Source organism: Geotrypetes seraphini, chromosome 6, assembly GCF_902459505.1.
Source record: "Geotrypetes seraphini chromosome 6, aGeoSer1.1, whole genome shotgun sequence".
Classification (NCBI taxonomy): domain Eukaryota; kingdom Metazoa; phylum Chordata; class Amphibia; order Gymnophiona; family Dermophiidae; genus Geotrypetes; species Geotrypetes seraphini.
The window spans coordinates 51,369,487-51,389,540 of NC_047089.1; the positions used below are offsets into that span (position 1 = coordinate 51,369,487).

A 20,054-nucleotide genomic window follows, 5' to 3' on the forward strand; every position below is an offset into this window, starting at 1 on the left:
TATTCAAGGAAGTGCAAAATATTTAAACAGCCAATAGCTTTGCACAACATTCTGAACAAAACAGTTCTCATCAACACCCACTCTCCCCATTTCTTATCTCCTCCTTTTTATATACAGCCTAACGGTTGTTCAAGAGAGTGCCTCAGAAGGCCATGGTTCTGATGACCACCTGAAACTAAATGAGTATACTTAATACCCACCCTTCCCGTCACTATTCCTAGAAAGCTAGTCCATAACCTAATAGAGGTATTGCAATACAGTATAAGTCCAATTACAATCATAAGTTAATTAATATAAAACTTCACCCATGTGGGGTCAACAATTGAACATAAGGATTCCAGCTCTGTAAAAACAGTTTCTTTTCTTATATCAATACTTTTTTATTGAAAAATTAATTTTTTGACATTGTTCGCATACAATTCAATCAACTGAAAATTAAATAATGTATACAAAGCCGTGAACAACAAAATAGCAGAAACCCCCTCCCAATGGGCAGAGGTACCAAAGAACACAATAGAGGATAGAAAAGTTATAGAACCAGCCACGAGAGCTATAGAAGAACAACAGCTATAAACAGTAATGATTATATCCTCATCACCTCAGTTTAAGAATTCAAAATCTAAATGAGGCCATATTTCAGCTTCTCCAGCTTTGCCAAATAGTGTAGTTTATAAATCCAGTCTTGAAATGTGGGACCACAAGTCTGTTTCCATTTGGCAGCGATTAAACACTTGGCTGCAGCCTGGCATGTGCGCTTTAGGCGCACTGCCATCTGTGACCCCGATAGTTATGGAAGCCCAGCAAACAAGCTTTGGGATCCAAGGAAAAGGGTGCTCCCGAATCCACTCTCATAGAAGTCACTAGCAAAGACCAAAATGACTGAAGTTTCCCACAAGACCACCAAATATGGTAAAAGGTCCCCTTGTAAGCAACAGTTTCTTATGTTTGGGAGTGCCACGAGCTTCCCTTATTTTTCAGACAGTCAGTGAATGTAGCTGATTTCTCCATTTTCAATATTTAGAAGATGATGATCCCTCAATAAGTTTGCTAGAATAACAGACATGTACTGAGTGACCTTTTTAGGGCAGTCTAAAAAGAGTAGTAAAATGTATTGTCTGCCTCCTGAGATTTAATACTCTAGCTGCCTTAAATACTCTACCTGTGTGAAATAGACTCTGTGTAACATTCCAAAGTAATATTCCCAATAACCTGCATTGGAAGTCAGCCCAGGTATCCCCTTGATGTTGCACAACAGTTCCTAATCTCCCAAGTCTCTCCCCAAATCCTGCTCCCACCTCAGTTTCACAAGCTCCATATCTTTGTTGCTCTGCGATTTAAAAAGGACTTTGTGTACACCAGAGATGGAAGTGCGCCTGCTTATAATACTGAGGACCCAAAAATGGTGTCCTCCCATGCTGCCACATTCACTCTGTAAAACTTGAACATGTGCATAGTGCACCAGGTCACTGCCCTACGTATCTCCTTAGGCAAAATCACCCAAGCTTCTGCCCATGAAGAAGTCATGCTTCTTGTGGAATGTACTGTCAAGGAGACCGGCAATTGCTTGCCACAGCCAGTATATGCTGATAAGATGGCCATTCATATCCATCTTGAAATGGTAGCCTTAGATGCCTGTCTACTGTGTCTAGCCTGACTGGGGAGCACAAATAGATGGTATGTTAGTCAGAACTCATTGGTGACATCTATACAACATAAGAGGACTCTCCTCAAATCCAGCTTCCTCAGAATCTGGCTTTTTTTCTTTAACCCTGTGGTCTGGAATGCTGGCAAGCTTACTTCTTAAATGATATGAAATGCTGAAATGACCTTTGGCAAATGTAGTCCCATCATGTTCTCATTATATTGTCCTTGGTATCAGTGTTTGAAGTCCAGTGGATGCGCTCACCTTGCTCCTCCTGATTATGCGCCCATGTTCTCCTTGAATGTGTCAAGATGAGCATCAAGGACATGGACTTTGAGAGATCCTACAGCCCATTTTTCTGTAATTCTTCACCAGATTCTCAACCAACTCCACGTTGTTTTTGTTGGCCTTGTGGTTTCCCAGGAATTCCCGAACCACTGCAACAAAGCTGTTCCAAATAGCTTTCTCCTTCCTAGTTGTCTTCTTGGGAAATTCCTTATACAGCAGGATCTTCTTTATCTGTGGTCCAAAGAAAACACCATCTCTGACCTTTGTCTCCAGATTAAAGGAGATGTTTTGAAGGTACTTGAAGGCTGCCGACTCCTTATCTAGAGTCTGACAAATTGTTTCATTAGGCCCAATTTGATGTACAGTGGTAGCATCAGCACCTTCCAGGCGTCCACCAGTGGTTCCCATTTGATGTTGTTTCTGTCTACAGAGAACTCAGTCTGCTGTGGCCAGTTCTGCCTTTGGTAGTGCACCTTTGTGTCCCTACTGTCACAAAGTTAGAGATAGCAGGGAAACTTGCATCTGCATCTATTTATTTTTGTACCACTTATATCCTAAGTGGTTTTACATTCAGGTACTTTATTATATTTCCCTATCTGTCCCAGGGGGCTCAAACTCTGTCTAGAGTACCTGGGGCAATGTGGGGATTAAGTGACTTTCCCAGGGTCACATGGAGCAGTGAGTGATTTGAACCCACAATCTCAGGATGCTAAGGCTCTAACCACTGTGCCACACACTCCCTTTGGTAAAACCGCCTTGGAGACCCAGTAGGAATGCCACCATTTTGAAGTCTTTGATAACCTCCCAGCTGTACTCATCTTACTTCAAGGTGCCTAGCAAGGTCTTGATGCTGTTGAAATCACCTTTGAGTTGCACTGAGTGAGCTAGTGAAGGAGACAGGTTCTTGTTCCCATTATGGAACAGCATAGTTTTGATGCTCCTGCATGAACTGTCAATAAAGAGACGCCACTGCCATGGCTGCTGCAGGTTTCTTATTCCTGGATATTCAGTATGGGACCATTACCAGAAATTAGTGCTGAATATCTGGCTATGAAGTGGTCCAGATGACAACCCCCCTTTCCCCCCCCGGTTACTTTTTTAAAACACCCACCCCCCGCAGTACCTTTTTAAGCGCCCCTTAAACCTGGTGGTCCAGCAGTGTATGAGCCACAAGAGCGTGCTGTCTGCGCTGCTGCCTGGACCCGCCCAAAATGTCAGGGCGTTGTCCTGGCTGGTGGCGAGAAAGTGCAGTCACGCAGCAGAGCGATGCGGAAGGAGCTGAAAAGCTGTCAGTTGCACCCCCCATGCACTCTTCCCAGCCTACAGAGTCATCCCTGAAGTGTGAGCTGGAAGCTGTGCAGCAGAAGGGAAGCTGGGACGTGAGGTGCTCTCGCGCTTGGTTGTGGCTGAACGGCTAATTTTAACTGCAAATGAAAAGAGCCCTGCGAGATTAATTGCTTTTAACTAAATAGTGGTGCACCCACAATCAGGTATACCTTCCTAAAAATATCTGTAATGAGACACATAGAAATAGATCCCACGTAAGATTAAAAAACAAACAAACCAAAAAACCCCAACAACACAATCTGTTTTCTCTCCCGAGTGGTAATATTATTTAGCTCTTCCGATTAGAAACGTGATGCAGGAACTCATGCCCATATTAAGTGTTAGGAGAAGACATGTCATGTAAAAAGCCATACTGATCTAGCTATGTACATAGAAATAATAGGAAGCTGAGGTAAATGTTGATTATTCCTGAGCGTGATTTACCAGATTGAATGTTAAATGTACCTTACAGCAATAAATCAGTTTGGAAATGTGCTGAACACAAAGGGATGACCATGAAACTAAATTATTATGAGAATAAAATTATTGAACATAAGAGTTGTAGTTTAATGAAATAATGTACAAGTGATGTCTTGCATCATCAATCTACTACATTTTCTTTTTTTTTAATATTATTTATTTATTCAAGTTTTAAACATTATTATTTATACATAATAATAAGGAAAGGAATTTATACAAAAAGATAAGGAAAAATATTATAAAACCAAAGGTTATCACAAGATTCCTCAAGTCCACATAACTGAGAGATAGCAAACAAATATAACAAAAAAAAAATTATTCAAAAGTAAACATGATCTAGAGATCAACCATATTAGTGTTAATTATTTCAAAACTCCAAATATTAATTATGTAGTGACAGATAAACTAGTTTCATGATGTTGCAAAAATTGCTCCAATTGAATAGAATCCCAATAAACATAATCATTATCTTTAAACTTAATCAAGCACTTACAAGGAAATTTTAAATAAAATGTAGCTCCCAAAGCCAACACCCTTGATTTCAATGCCAAAAAGGATTTTCTTCTTAATTGTGTTGCTTGGGCTACATCTGGAAAAATCAAAACATTATCCCCACAAAATTTAGTTTGCCTATTTTGAAAATAAGCTTTCATAATTAAGGATTTATCTATCTCTCTTGTACAAGTTATAAGAAGTGTAGACCTAGTTGGAATTATATCCTGTGAATCTTCTAGGAAACCAGTTAAATCAAATTCAATTTGTTCCAACTGGTCTATACCCGGTTCTATGGGAACTTTTTTCTTCTGAGGAATATAATATAAATTTGTTAAGGGCAGATTATCTACATCCGCCATCCCCAAAACTTCTTTAAAATATTTTTTTTTTAACCAATATTTCTGGTGACAACAAATGAGTTTTGGGGAAATTAACTAGACGTAGATTTTTTGCTCTTTGCAAGTTCTCCATTTTTTCAAATTTCATATGAGTGATATGGAAATCCTTTACTGCTGTTGAGGAAACTGCTTGTAGTGTAACCACCTGAGATTCTGTTGTTCTGATCGATTTTTCAATAATTTTTAAGTTGGAATCAACATTTACAAACTTTTCAATAACTTCTTGCAAAAATTTTTCATTTTGTGTCACTACAGATTTTAATAGCCCCTCCATTCGAGTATTAATTTGCCAAAGATCCTTTAGGGTAACTTCCTGAGGTTCAGTCTGGGACTCGCTGATAAACAAAGCCTCATCTTGAAAAGATAAAGCTTTGGGTATCACCCCATAGACTAATAGGGGTGACCCCATTTGCTCAGATAGTCCCTCCAACTGAAAATTGGAGCCAGTCTTAGGCCCCAAAACTTCAGGAATACTTGGTGGAGGTGGTGGAGTTCGACCTGGAGGACTAAGAGATGCCCCTGACAGCGAATCCGCTCCTTGACTATGGCCTAAGGCACTGGATGACGTAAAATGCCGATCTATGGGGCCTAATAATTTTGGCGTAGAAACCTTAGCTTTCCCTTTTCTTTTCCCCATATTATTTTAAAAGTTAATACATACAATTTTTCCCGTTCTCCCAGTGTCTCCAAAGGGCTCCCAAGGGGCAAGACGTGCCCCTTAGGGCACGCCCCTTTGGCCACGCCCTGCGGCCGCGTGCCGCAGTCGCGGCGTCCCTTTAACCCTCAGGCAAAGGACCCACGTGACATCAGGACGTCTGACTCCTTGGGTGCCTGCAGGGAAACAGGTCCCGACTCTCCGGCTTCTGCTGTTAATGAAGCGCTGCAAAGCAGGTGAGATTCAAAGTCCACCAAGATGATAACACACACAAATCGTTTGCCTCTCCAAACTTGTGCAGTCGCGGCGTCCCTTTAACCCTCAGGCAAAGGACCCACATGACGTCAGGACGTCTGACTCCTTGGGTGCCCGCAGGGAAACAGGTCCCGACTCTCCGGCTTCTGCTGTTAATGAAGCGCTGCAAAGCAGGTGAGATTCAAAGTCCACCAAGATGATAACACACACAAATCATTTGCCTCTCTACTACATTTTCTTAAAGGCATGAATATACGTGTTATTTGGATTTAGCTCATACCTGTTTAGTAGTCATTGTTCAAGACAAGTTAGTTGGTTCTAGGTATGCCCCTAAACCAAAAAAGGGAAAAGTAATCTCCACAGAAACAGAAAAAGCCAAAAAATGGAGAAAAGATCTGAACCAACTGAGGATATACAACTTAAAGTGGATCTTTGTTGATATAGATCCCTGCCTTTGTAGAACTTACAATCTAATTTTCTATGTGAGACAAAGGAGGGGGAGGGAATTGAGTAAAAAATGGATCTGATGGTACACCGGATCTCATGTGTAGCACCTTAAATCCAGAGGGGCGTGACAGGCAGCTATGTGGACTGAGGCTGGGATGGATCCCTCCTGTCCCAGCCTACCACTAGACCACCAGAGGTGAGGGGGGTAGGTTACAGGTCAGGGAAGGGGGGGACAGGGTGCAGAGCCTAGCAGGGAAGGGGGGACATAGTGCAGAGCCTGGCAAGGAGTGAGGGAGGCTGGGTGCACAATTTGGTTCAGAATGTTTTTTTTCTTGTTTTCCTCCTCTAAATCTGGGATGCGTCTTATGGAGCGAAAAATACTGTACATACAAATACTTATATATTCATTAATACAATACTGCAATTTTACATATGGCACAGTCTCTGTGTTTCTATTCAAGTTTAATTTCAGTATGGACCACAAAGCTCTGTTCATGTACATTTAATCCAGCAGTACTAGCTCCCAGGTAAAATTGCTTCTCTCTCTTGTTCAGCTGTTCAAAGGTTAATGTGAAATTTTCTTTTAGTATGAGCACGAGCCACAGCGAGTCTAGTGAATGTACTTTTTCCACTGGATTAGGATTTTAAAACAGCACCAGAGTAGCTAGGCAAGAATATCTTTCAAAAACCCAAACACAAATGTGTCAACTAAGTAGTTTTGGAATACTTGCTTCTCTTTTCTGTGTATTCATTTTTAACTTTTTAAATTGTTCTAACAGAGCATTATGTGACACACCAGGTGTAGATCCAAAGCTGATTACTGCTGCCTGGGTTTACAACCACTACAGGTGGATAGTCTGGAAGCTTGCAGCTATGGAAGTCTCTTTTCCAGAGATATTTGCAAGTAGATGTTTGACACCAGAAAGAGTTCTTCTTCAATTAAAATACAGGTAAGCTGAAAACACTGTATTCCAGGTTTGGGCTAGAATTATATGCCTTTAATGAAAACTGTGACTTGGGTATGTTGTGTTTATTTATGAATAAATTTATGACCATTATGTTAATGTTTGAAGATGACTATATTAGATTGAATCTTAATTTGTTGGGGTTTGTATATTTTGTTGGTATTGTATAATTATATTGAAGAGGCGGTTTAATAAGTGAATTTTAGATATGGTATAACATGTCTAAAGGGCACTTCACAAAATCATACAAGTTACTTGACAGCATGTTAAAAAAAGAGCACAGAAGTTATATATAGAAGTCTATATACCTGCAGAAATGGATAATTACTATTTGCTATTTTGTACAAAATGAAATTGAGAACAGGGTATATGGGAGGTACAAAAGTTTGTACACCTTTTGGAGGCTTTTTTATTTTTAATACCTTCGTGGCATAAATCACAGCTTTCATATGTTTCCTATAGCCAGTTAAGAATCTTTTAAATATTAGATTTCTTACATAATTTTTAAAATATTACAGAATATTAATTTGTTATGAAATGTTATACTTAAAGCATATATGAGAGTTAATCAAGTGTGTCTTTAAATTCATATGAGTTTAACTGCTACACTTGTTGTAACATGCAAAAATGAATAAAGAATTTAAAACAGAAAAAGAATCTTTCTATCTTGCTTTCAGAATTTTTTTCCCTTTCCTCTTTTATCAAAACTCTTCTTCAGACAGATTTTCAGTAATAAAGTCTGGAAACTAGGAAAGCCATTCCAAAACTTTCATCTTTCCTGTAGGTATTTCATGGTTGATTTTAGATTGCTGTCTGAAATATGCAACCTCTTTTCAGCTTCAATTTTTTCACCAACAGTGGAACATTAGCATTAGCATTAGTTGAGTAAATTCTTCCTTCCACTCACAATATTACTTTTGCCACTGTCTTCCACAAACCCAACAGCATAAAAATTATGATTAATGGTTAGCAAGATGTTCTTTTATACAAATGCTTTACCTTTGCATTTTTCCCATTGTTTCTTGTGTGGTTGTGGCTAAACCATCCATTTTTCATTTCATCGGTTCAAAGCACTGTGTTTATTCAGGCTTATCAGAATTTTCTTTTATTTACTGTAGACAATTAATTTTTTGGTAAGGTTCTAAAAAATTTTTCCTTATGGCAACTCTCATGCAGTTCATTGTTGTATAGGCAGTGCTGAACCATAGACAGCCACTCCAGTGTCAGCTAAACTTTCAGCAGGTCATTTGCAGTGACCTATGACTTCAGTTTTGTAGATCTGACCAGGATTTGGGCAGCTCTGTCAGGTTATTATTGATAGTGGAGGAGTAGCTTGATGGTTAGAGTAGCAGAATGAGAACCTGGGCAACTTGGTTAGATTTCCACTGCAGCTACTTGTAATTCTAGGCAAATCACTTAACCCTCCATTGTGTCAGATACAAAAACTTAGATCACAAGCCCAAAGAGAACAGAGAAAGTACCTGCATAGAATAAATGTAAACTGCTTTGGATCACAGAGAGGTGGAATATCAAATCTATGACTCTTTATATGCCAGATCTTGCCTTGATTTCAATAGTTCCATGTAACTTCAATTTCTAAATATTTCTGACAGTTGAAATTGCTACCCGGATTCAGTATACGGCACAAAAAAATTGGCAATGGGAAAAATCGGCACTTGGCACTGTACTATAAAGGATACTGTGGGATAAGCGCTCTTTATGTAATAGTGCCTAGGGAGAATTTATACATCTAACTTTGGGTGTGAGAACTTAAACTTACTGAAATCTGATATACTGTATTTTTTGCTTTATAAGACGCACTTTTATTCCCCCCAAAACTGGGTGGCAATAAGGGTGCGTCTTAAGGAGCAAATATTAAAAAAAACACCCCCTCTCCCTCCCCCGTACCCAGAGTGGCGGAAAGTTTTTTTGGCTTGTTGTTGTTGCTGCTGCTGGTTTTGCCTGAGCTTTCACGAGCCGCATACAATGTGAATCACAAGAGCCTCCAGCACAAAAATAGCCCGCCCTTCCCCTTTAAAACTCGCCTTTAAAAGGGAAGCACGGCCCCTCTGATGTCATCAGAGGCCAGAGCGGAGTGTGGAGTGCGCGGGCGGACAGGCTCAGGGTGAGAACTTCAGGGTGGATGCTAGGAAACAGAGCTGCGCCATTCTATGGGAGAGAAGAGCTCGGGGCTGCCAACTGCCTTCTCGGTGGGGTACATCTGAGGGTTTCGGACACCCTCCCCCCTCCTTGTCTTCCATGCTGCTTAAATGTAACGGGGGGAAAAAACAAAACATGTATATTAACAGAACCCAAGCTAACCTGACGGGTAAATTTGAGCCATGCTAACAAGTGCCCTGTAGGGTTTCTTTTGTTCCATCTACAGAGAGCTGGTGGCAGCCAAGGGAAACAAATTATTTGCAAGTAAACTGGGTCTTTATGTGTTTTCCTTTTATCTTCTATGGAGGTTTCTGCCAGCTGTCAGCTTGGTATTTTTGCAGTTTATAGATAACGAAAGAAAGCCTCCTACGCGTTACATATGTTGCTGAATAACTGTCCCTGGGGATATAGTTGAGGACTTCTATTGCAATTTATTTGTCAGTCATGTGAAGGGAATGCATTTACATCTCCAATAATGGTACAGAAATGGCTTTAGAATAGCTCGACTTGTTGCATTAGCGTATTTTAAAGGCTTTAGGTGAAACTCAATAAATATACTGTTAAAGGTTGGCTTTTTTTGTAATGTTCATTCACAAGGCTGGCTGGCTGGCTGACAGACTTGGGGATGGCTGGCTGGCTACACGTGCCCACCACTAGACATGCCCTGTACCCTGCCCCGGTCTAGACCACTAGAGGGGGGACAGGATACAGGGCACACCATTTGGTTCAGAATTTGTTTTGTTTTCCTCCTCTAAATCTAGGGTGTGTCTAATGGTCAGGTGCGTCTTATGGAGCGAAAAATACGATAAATCCTGGCACACAAGTTGGGTGAAGATCCCCAGAATACTGTAACACTGCATGCATCCATGTAACTTCAATGAGGAACCCTAGTCTTTGTAATTTTTGATAGAGAAAAAAATGATTCACTTGTATCTGTTCTACACCACTCAGGATTTTGTAGACCTCAATCATATCCCCTCTCAGCCATCTCATGTGTTAATTGTCATCTTAAACAATGAATTTGGTTAACAAAATACAGTTAGACCTTTATTTTCAAAAGTATTTTTTTTTCTGTGTCTGTAGATAGAATGCGTTTGGAATAGTATGAGAGAGATACCAGTCATTTCATTTTTGTTTTTCATGTTTTACTATTTGCAGATATGACGTGGAAGTTGATAAAAGCCAGCGATCTGCTATAAAAAAGATAACAGAAAGAGATGATTTAGCTGCAAAAACTCTTGTTCTCTGTGTTTCCAAAATTGTTTCATCAGATGCAAAGCTATCCCATGCAAGTAGCAACAAAATTAATCCAGAGCCTAACAAAGACATAACCATTGAAGTTACAGATGGATGGTATGGGATTAATGCTCTTTTAGATCCTCCTCTCTCTGTTCTCTTACATAGAGGAAGACTTTTTGTTGGTCAGAAAATTATTGTTCATGGCGCAGAACTGATTGGCTCTGAGACTGCCTGCTCACCGTTAGAGGCCCCAGAATCTCTAATGCTAAAGGTAAGTAAAGATGGATATGATTTCAGTTGGTGTACCTTTGTCTCATTAAAGAATTATAAAACCCACTGTCTGTGGGTGCTTTACACTTAAAGGATGTACTGGGAAGAGGAAGGCCCACCATTCTGCAGAGGTGGGGCCTGCCGGCAGGAGGAAATGCACATCCCTCCTCCCAGATTTCTACAGTGATGCCTACAACAAGGTACAGGAGAGTTGGGGGTATCCTTGAGCTGTAGGGGGGATCTGACCTCTATAGCTGGGCAGGCCACCCTTGCTGCAAGACTCCTGTCTGGCTAGCTTGCCCTAACACTTGGATCAACTCGGGGTTTGGCCCCTGGGAGTTGGCTCATCTGGTTTCGTTCGAAGCACTTGAATGCAGGCTATTTTCAGGCCCTGTGCTGGTCAGGAAACCTTGTGGGTGCCAGCTGCATCCCCCCACTGAAGAAGCATGTGGTTCACCCTGTGTAAAAGCCCGAAGAGAGAAGCCTCTGAATACCCTGCTTGCTTGTTTGAGTTAGAAAAAGTTTTTCCTCTATCTAGCTACAGTGTAAGCAGATGCAGGCACAACACATGGCAGTACAGTGAGTACAGCCCATTACTGTCTATGAGAGACATCAGGTGAAGTTGAATTGGGGATTTTGATGAGTTTCTGGGGCTTACTTGAGGGTTCCCCTCCCCTAAAATCCTGTATTTGACATTTTTGTCCATTTTTATAGCTCCCCCAGGCTGTTTTTGGCACCAAAATTGCTGCTGTGGCAGCCATCTTGTATTTCCTGATTTTAATTTAAAAGCCTCTCCCTGCTTCAGAACACCTCATTTGGGTCTAGAATCAGTCAGGATAGATTCCACAGGTTGTTTAACCACTGTATCATGCCAATTTGGCACTGGATGGGTGCCTGAGGAGCGACTGTGTGCTCTGCCTGTTGCCCATTCATTGGCGCCAGTGCTGGTCAATATGGTGCCCCTCTCTAGTCTATTGGGGGAAGAAACTCCTTCAGCTCTCCTACTCAATTTGGCTATGAGGCAGGCATAAACTAAGATGTCTCAGGATGAGTACTTTGCTGAGTCTGATATGATATAGGTCTATAAAATACTGAGTGGAGTGGAAAAGGTAGGGCCCCTCCCACCCTTTGGCCTCCTTTTATGAAACCGCCTTAGGATTTTTTTTATCACTAGCCTCAGCGATATTAGCTCCAACGCTCATAGGAATTCTATGAGCACTGGAGCTTTTACTGCCAGAGCCGGCAATGAAAAACCCTAACGCAGCTTCATAAAAGGGGGGGTTATTTGTTAATTTGTAAAGTGATGATTACTATTTCTCTGTTTTTCAAATTTACATATGCTATCTTTATATTTTGCACAATATTAGGAGACAAGCATTACTGTTTGTTTCTGTGGTGTGGTGTTGCATTGTATGCAGGGTCCAGCTTCTTGGTGGTTCGGTTTACATATTTCTATTTTACCCCTTCCCCTTTTACAAAACCGTAGTGCAGTTTTTAGTACTAGTTGTGGCGGTAACAGCTCCAATGCTCATAGGAATTCTATGAGCATTGGAGCTGTTACCGCCATGGCCAATTCTAAAAGCCATGCTACAGTTTTGTAAAAAGGGGGAGGGGGGTTAGTTTGTGATTACATTTTCCATACTGGGTGTGGATGTTTTCTGCGTTCTGTGTGTACGAAAGACATGGTTTGTTAGCGTTGATTGTGCAGGATCAATCTGTAGTAGTCTGGCTTGTTTAGTATTATAATGGGTGTATTGATGTTCTGCTGCCTTTTCCTAGGGACCACAAACAAGAGAAAAAATCCAAGACCAAGCGAAAACCAAAAAACAACTGCAGACTATGTACAAGATGCAGGCACTGTTTATTTCAAACTCTAATGGTATATACAACCTTATTACCAACCGAGGGACCCAAATTTGAGATTGCAATGCTTTTTACAATCCAACACTACACTCGTTCGGGCACTTGTTTTTTCCTTTAATGCTGTTTGTTGCAAAACCTTATCTACCACGGACCCCTGAGAAAGGTTTGTTGTCCGAAACACGGACCATGTTGGGTCCCTCGGTGGTAATAAGGTTGTATATACCATTAGAGTTTGAAATAAACAGTGCCTGCATCTTGTACATAGTCTGCAGTTGTTTTTTGGGTTTTGCCTTTTCCTAGGTACACTCTTGTGCAATGTGTGGATTGTTACTAAAAATCATGTTTTTCATATAGATGGGGGGGGTAAAAAAAATGATGGGCCTCGAGTGTCATTTATGCTAGGTACACCACAGGTCTATAATTCACAAATGTAGCTACTTGCTTTATCCTCCTTCTACTGTGCGACCCCAGCAGAAGGCAATTAGTATGGTACCAAAAGTCCTGTGGTGGTCTCAGTCTCATGAGAACAGTACAGGACTTTGGTACTATGCTGACATTCTGTGAGAGCCTTGCAGTGCTGGAAAGCTGTTACAGGAGCTGAATCTGAATGATTGCTTCACCTCCCACCAGTAGATTCTATGTAGCAAAAATTAAATTCTGCACCCCAGAGGAATTCTGTGCAAATTCTGCAATGCACAGTTGCACAGAATTCCCCCCCCCCTCCCCGCCCCTAAGAGACTCAACTCTAGCTTCTCATAAACTGACTCAGCAGAATGAGTCTAGCCTTTTGCTTCAATTTGCATAATCTTTACTCCTATGTTTACAGAGCACAGAAATATAGAGTCTTGGCTAAAACAATTTATTTTGAATTTAAAACTTCATGAGTGAACCATTTCTGCAAATGCTACTTTCATTTTTCTCCCTAGCACACTAGTAAAGATAAGTAAATTAAAGCTATCTCTTTACAGCTTAGGCAACAAAAAAAATTATATGCCTTTTAGGAAAAGAGAAACTTTAATTTTTCCATATGGAGAGGTGGTGGTTTAATGGCAGTGAATAGTTGGGAATGGCAAAATGGTTAGGTGGTTGGAATGACTGTTTAGTTTTAAGGGGAGGACTGGTATATTTAATGGTATATTAGATGTGAACCACCTTGGACATTAATTGTTGGACAGTAAGGCAGTCTACAAGAATTTTTATAACAAATCTTAATTTTCTTTAGATTTCAGCTAACAGTACTCGACCTGCTTGCTGGCATGCAAAACTTGGCTTTCATCGTGACCCAAGACCTTTTCTACTCCCCTTATCATCACTTTTCAGTGAGGGTGGCATTGTTGGATGTGTGGATGTAATTATTCAAAGAGTTTACCCTATGCAGGTAGGTTTTCATTTTAAAGTTGTAGTGTTTTCTAGCTTGTATGGCAATTGAAGTCAGAAACACAAACAGCCAGCGGCCTGGCACTTAGCTGGAAAGAGGAAAGGGAGGCCGGTAGGAAAGAAGGGGTTGGGTCATAGGTAGGTCTAAGCAGGTTAAAACAGGGATAAGAAAAAGGGAAGTAGCTGAGGGTATTTAGAAGGGGATGGGTAGCTGCAGTTGGAAGTCTAAGATGCGGTATCGAGGGTGCATGAAGGGGGGAGTTGGCAAGTGCACAATCTCCATTTTGTCTGCATCTCCAACTGCTCTCTCTCCACCCACTCCAATTTAGTAGAGATAGAGGTCATGTTGCAGCATTCGGCAGGGATTCCTAGACTGGTAGAGCACACAACAGTGTGTTTTGACCAAAAAGCTTAACAGTGGTCAAATGTGAAGTTGTTTGTCACATGCTAGCAGTGACATGGATATTGTAAAAGACCTGGGGTAGTCCCCCCTCTTCTATGGAGGAGGGCCAGTGCCAGAGAAACAGCGGTGCCTACCCTAGACTTTGGCAAAATGGAAGGGGGGCTGAAAGCATCAAGAAAAGTTGTCAATGGTTAAGGAGGGGAATGTGCTTTTATGGCAACGTCTGATGAGAGAAGTGATGGTAGTGCATCGTTAGTGGATGTGCTTGTTTGGCAACCCCTGATGAAATGATGGTAGTGTATTGGCATTTATGGGCAGGGCCGAAATTGTGTTTCAACTGGTAAGGCAGAAAATAGTGAGAGCTGTGTGACTAGAAAGGCTAGGCAACCTGCCCTGAAGTGATCTAAGTGGAATCTTTACAAGGATTCATATATGTAATTACATTATACTGAAAGTTGCACTCATGTATGTAATTGCAAGATAATGTTAACTGTGTTTAACATATGTAAGTAGTAGAATGCTGCAGCCATAATAAATCAACTCTTCTTCTTAGGCGTTTTGTTGTGTGTTGATATTATATGTGGATGAAAGAGTGCCAAAGTGCCAACTGCCCAGTTTGTTCATTTTACACCTCATTCTCAAAAACATTGGATTATTATTTGGCCAACTAGTGTGTTTCCAGATTCTACGTATATTTAAGCCTTTAATATTTGGCTCAACTTAATATTAATAAAAATAGATCATTATGGAACTTAGTTCTCATAATATTATAATTAATGCCCAGGTTGAGTCAACAGGTGCTTTGGTCTGCTCGGGAAGACGGGGGTAGGGCAATGCCAAATTTGTATTGGTACTATGAAGCGGCACAACTTCGCTTTATACTTGATTGGAGGATAGCGGTATTTAAGCCTGGGGTTCAAATAGAGCAAAGTTATGTTCCTCATTGTGCCCTACATACTTGGTTGTGGACTTCTTTGTCGGTGTCTGAGCGTTTGCAGGGACAACAGAATCCATTTTTTTGTCATCTGATACGGGTTTGGTGTCAAAAGGAGAGGGGTGATAGAGGGGTTTCTACTCTTGCTCCACTTGCGGGGGAACCGCGGTTTCATGCAGGAATGGAAAGGGGGGCTTTTCGGAGATGGGAATCTCAGGGTGTTACAATATTTAGGGATGTACTTATTGGGGGTTTCTTGCCTACTTTTGAGGGGTTAGTGGCTAAAAAGCCAGGGTTGGGGGGTGAATTTTTTGCATATATGCAGTTGAGGCATTTTATGATTTTGGTTGGTTGGGATAAGGGAAATCCTCAGGGATCTGAACATTTGGAAAATTTATGGGTGTTATTGAGTAGAGTGCCGAGACCGATTTCCATTCTATATAAATTTTTGCGAGGTAGGGAGGTGATTTCCCTTCCTTTCAAGCTACATTGGGAACAGGACCTTCATCTTCAATTTTCTGTAGAAGATTGGTCCCGTATTTGTGCTGAGGTGCAGAGAGCTTCTCCTTGTATTTTAGTGCAAGAAAATGCATATAAAATCTTAACACGCTGGTATTATACACCTGAACGGTTACATCTTATGTGCCCACTGGTTCCTGATTCTTGCTGGAGATGTGGTAGGGGTCCTGGTTCTTTTTTGCATATTTGGTGGGAGTGTGGGGTGATCCAGAAATTTTGGGTGCTGGTTACTCACTCTTTGTCAGTGTGGATCCAGGATCCCATACAGATTTTACCCCAGGTGTGTCTGCTCGGGTTGCATAATGTTAGAGATGCTCCTTGGCAGACAAAATTGGTCCGAATGGGGTTGGCAGCAGCCAAATGTTTGATAGCGCAGTATTGGAAGAAGTTAGTTGCTCCACCAGAGGAGGAATGGTTGGAAAAATTACGAAAACTTGCCCAGATGGAATGCTTAGCTGCTAAGCACTATGGTTATTATGAACATCAGAAGCGGTCTTGGGACAACATATTTCATTGTATTTGATCCTATCTTTTTGTTGAGTGGGAGGGGGGATTGGGGGGGAGGGACAGGGTGGTTGTTTGGGAATCTCTTTGAAGAACCAACAAGGGGACTTCCTCATAGTGTGTATTTGATTGATGCCTCTTTTTTTATTATTTTATTATATTTTATTTTATGATGGGTTGAGGGATTGGAGTGTACTAGTGAATTGTTTACTTTATATGCTATATTGAGTGGCTGTAGTATTCTACAGTGATGTACTTGTGGTGATTATATTGTTTTGTCTTTATTATAAAATTCTAATAAAATTGAAAAAAAAAAAAAATATATATATATATATTATAATTAATGGCTGTAGCTCCCAGTTGATTTTCCCAGACTTTTCAGTTCATAAATGAGCAGGCTAGATTAAAACATATTTCTTTAAGTGAGGTGAGCTAGTGTTGTTTACTGTAGTGGAGGAGTAGCCTAATGGTTAGTGCAATGGCCTGAGAACCAGTGGAATTGGGTTCAGTTCCCACTACAACTCCTTGTGATTCTGGGCAAGTCACTTAACCATTCATTGCCCCTGGTACAAAATAAGTGCCTGTATACTGTAATATGTAAATCACTTAAAAACAGTGTATCAAATTCTAACCCCTTTCCCTATAAGTGCCACTGGTCCCCTGAATTCCCTTATACACATTCTCCTGTGCTTTCCTGAGACTTGCTGCTGGTACCTACATCTATATAAGTTATGTAGAGGGTAACCAAAACTAATTTTTTTTTTTCAGTTTTGGACAAAATTCACCTCTTGTTTTCAACCGAAACTGGACACTAGGACAGGGTCTGGCCCCTGAATGGAAACAATCTCCCTCCACACCCCCCCCCAAGCCTTTCATACAAAGCTGGTGGTGTAATGGCTAGTTGTGGCAGTCTCAAAGGTGTTCTCTCGTGTTTCCCCAGACGCCTGATAACTCTAGTTAAAGCAGACCAAAAAGATTCATGAGTTGGAAAATCACTAGTAATGTATCAGTTTGACATTTGTTGGCATACTAGAAGGAATTCAAGAGGGTAAACTCCATGGATTTTTGGAGACATGGCTCTCCTTTAATTTGACATTGGATTGTACTATTGGAGGGCTTCAAACTGAAAAATACCCATTGCAGCCTCAGGATGTTAGGCTACAGGTGGTAATTGCCAAATTCCTCAATTATACTCAGAAAGAGGAGGTCCTGTAAGCTGTGTGATGGAGTTGCCTCTTTGGACACATTAGCAAGAGACTGTTGATCTTTAAGGACTATTTACCCACCATGGTAGCACGATGGAAAGAATTCTCAGGAATCTGCACATGGTTAGTTTGAAGCCGAGTGATTTCTATGAGCAAAACTGATACATTTTTTGTTTGTTTGTTTCAGTGGATGGAAAAAATGTCAAATGGATTGTATGTGTTTCGTAATGATCGAGCAGAAGAAAGGGAAGCTGAAAAGCATGCCATAAAACAACAGAAAAATCTTGAAGTCTTGTTCACGAAAATTCAAACTGAGTTTGAGCAGTCTGAAGGTAAGATATTTTCAAAGAAGGTGGTTGATTATTCATTGTTTTAAAATCACTTGTATAAGCATTGTGCAAACTTTTACTTGAAAAGTTTTCTATGAGTAATAGTTTGACTAAGAACAGCATGCTCCTTTTGAAGTACTGAAGTACTATAAACCTGTTTTAAATAGTTGATGTATAAAAAAGCACAGAGAAGGCTATAAGAAACAAAGCCTCTCTCCTATGCTAATAGGGGCTCATAATCGAAAGAGAAAAACGTCCAAAAACCGGCCTAAGTCGGCACTTGGACGAACATTTCTCAAAAACGTCCAAGCGCCGATAATAAAACCAGGTTTTGAACGTATTTCTAAATGACCTAGGCCTTCATAGTGCCGCTCAACGTCCAAAGCTAAATGGGGCATTTTGGGAGGCATGTCGAGGGCGGGAGTTGGGCGGGACGTGGGCCAGCTTAGACTTAGTCGTACAGCATGTATAACCGAAGGTTTAACAACAGAGCCTAGATTGAACTCACCAGATAAGCACTGAAAATACATAACACAGACCCCCACACACTACCCCAATGATCACCAACCCCCCCACCCCCATAAAAATTTTATTCACAACTTTAAATTTCAGCCTCCAGACCATCATCACCTGGCCGCCTGGCATAGGAATGCCTAGTCGTCCAGCCCAGAGGCAGCTTAAGTCATCTTGGGGGTGGGTTAGAGACCCATAGAGAGGAGGACCCATGCCCATAAGCCCCTGTAATCACTGCATTGATACTGAAACATGTGCACTTCCCTATCCACCCCCCAAACCCCTTTTTTACTGGCATATAAGTGGCTCCTGCAGCCATAAGGGCTATTGGGGTGGTAGATAAGTGGGTCTAGGGAATTCTGGAGGTGATTTGGAGGGCTCACCGTGACCTATAAGGGAGCTGTAGTGAGGAGAAGACATGGAACCCTTTTTGTGAAGTTCACAACAGTGCCCTGTAAGGTACCCCACTATTTAGGTGGCATGTCCATCACTTTGCAGACCCCTCCCACGTCCAACAGGGCTTGTTCTAGGCGTTTTGGACTTGGACGGAAGGTTGGACGGAAATGTGGTATAAAGATAGACGATTTAGTGGCTTGGACGATCAGATCAGCAGGATGTATAATTAGACGATTTTCGAAAGTAAAAAAAAGTTGGACGTATCTTTCGAAAATGTCTTGGGTTCTTTTTAACTTTGGATGACTTGCGAGATTGACGTAAACAGACTTAGACGTCCCTTTTGATTATGCCCCTCTTAGTCTTTTTAGCAGCATGCAAAAAGTCATAAAATGAACTGTTTTTGTATATATAGGAATATGGAGGAATTCATTGAAAAAGAGTAAAAGGCAATAGAAAGTGTTACGTATTCACAGAGGTAAAATGAAATGGACAATGTAGGGAATGACAATGTAGGGAAGATGTAAGAAGGTTACTGAAGGTCAGAGAAAGATAGTGTATGTAGATAAGAAGAATTTGAGATTGTAAAATAAGAATATATGCCATGATTGCATCTAATTGGATAACTGACAGGCATTAAGTAGGATAACTGGCAATGTTAAAAATAAAAAAAAACTTTGTCTTTATAGGTCCGGGATTTTAATATGGGCGTTCCCCATTACCTTTTTCCCCCATTACTAACGACTATTTGTTTTCTAGAGTTAGGAGAAATCTGCAGTCTCCCGCAAAGTACTTGGTCTTACATCCTTTTTACAACTATATTTTTTTAATACAATGCACTTTAATTTGATTAGTTTAAACAAAGATAACAGAGGGGTGCCCCCTAATTTCCCCTTGCTAGCAATTAATGTCTGTCCATTTTTCAGAACTGCAGTCTTTCATGTTACAGTGAGTCATTATCTTTTCCTATAAGAATAGCTATACTGAGTGAAACCAATGGTCCATCTAGTCCAGTATCCTGTTTCCACTGTGGCCTATCCAGGTCACAAGTACCTAGCAGAAACTCAAATAGTAGAAACATTCTGTGCTACTGATCCCAGGGCAAGAAGTGGATCCCCCCACCCCTACCCCCATGTCTCTCTCAATAGCGGTTCATAGTCATTCGCGCGCGGGACTTCAGCGCGCTGACATTGCAGCGCAGACAAATTGGCACAAGACCCCAGCGCACCGCCTAAAAAGTTACTTTTAAAGAGCTCCGACGCGGGGTGTGAGTGGGGAACCCCCAGTTTACTTCATACTCTTTGTGCTACCGTTGGGGGGGGGGAACCCTCCATTATAGAGTAAACTTAACTTTTTCCTGATTTTTTTTTTTTTTGGGGGGGGGAAGTTACGTT

The 20,054-nt window shown here is 41.0% G+C and overlaps 1 protein-coding gene across 9 annotated transcripts in view; it reads left to right on the forward strand.

Moving 5' to 3' along the window:
• BRCA2 (BRCA2 DNA repair associated) overlaps window positions 1-20,054 on the forward strand; it is a 105,407-nt gene that overhangs the window by 60,865 nt on the left and 24,488 nt on the right. For all 9 annotated transcript variants that reach the window (XM_033948447.1, XM_033948450.1, XM_033948452.1 and 6 more), the window contains 4 exons: window positions 6,766-6,936; window positions 10,270-10,621; window positions 13,706-13,861; window positions 17,613-17,757. In XM_033948447.1, the coding sequence (XP_033804338.1) occupies window positions 6,766-6,936; window positions 10,270-10,621; window positions 13,706-13,861; window positions 17,613-17,757 (824 nt within the window). The remainder of the gene's footprint in view (window positions 1-6,765; window positions 6,937-10,269; window positions 10,622-13,705; window positions 13,862-17,612; window positions 17,758-20,054) is intronic.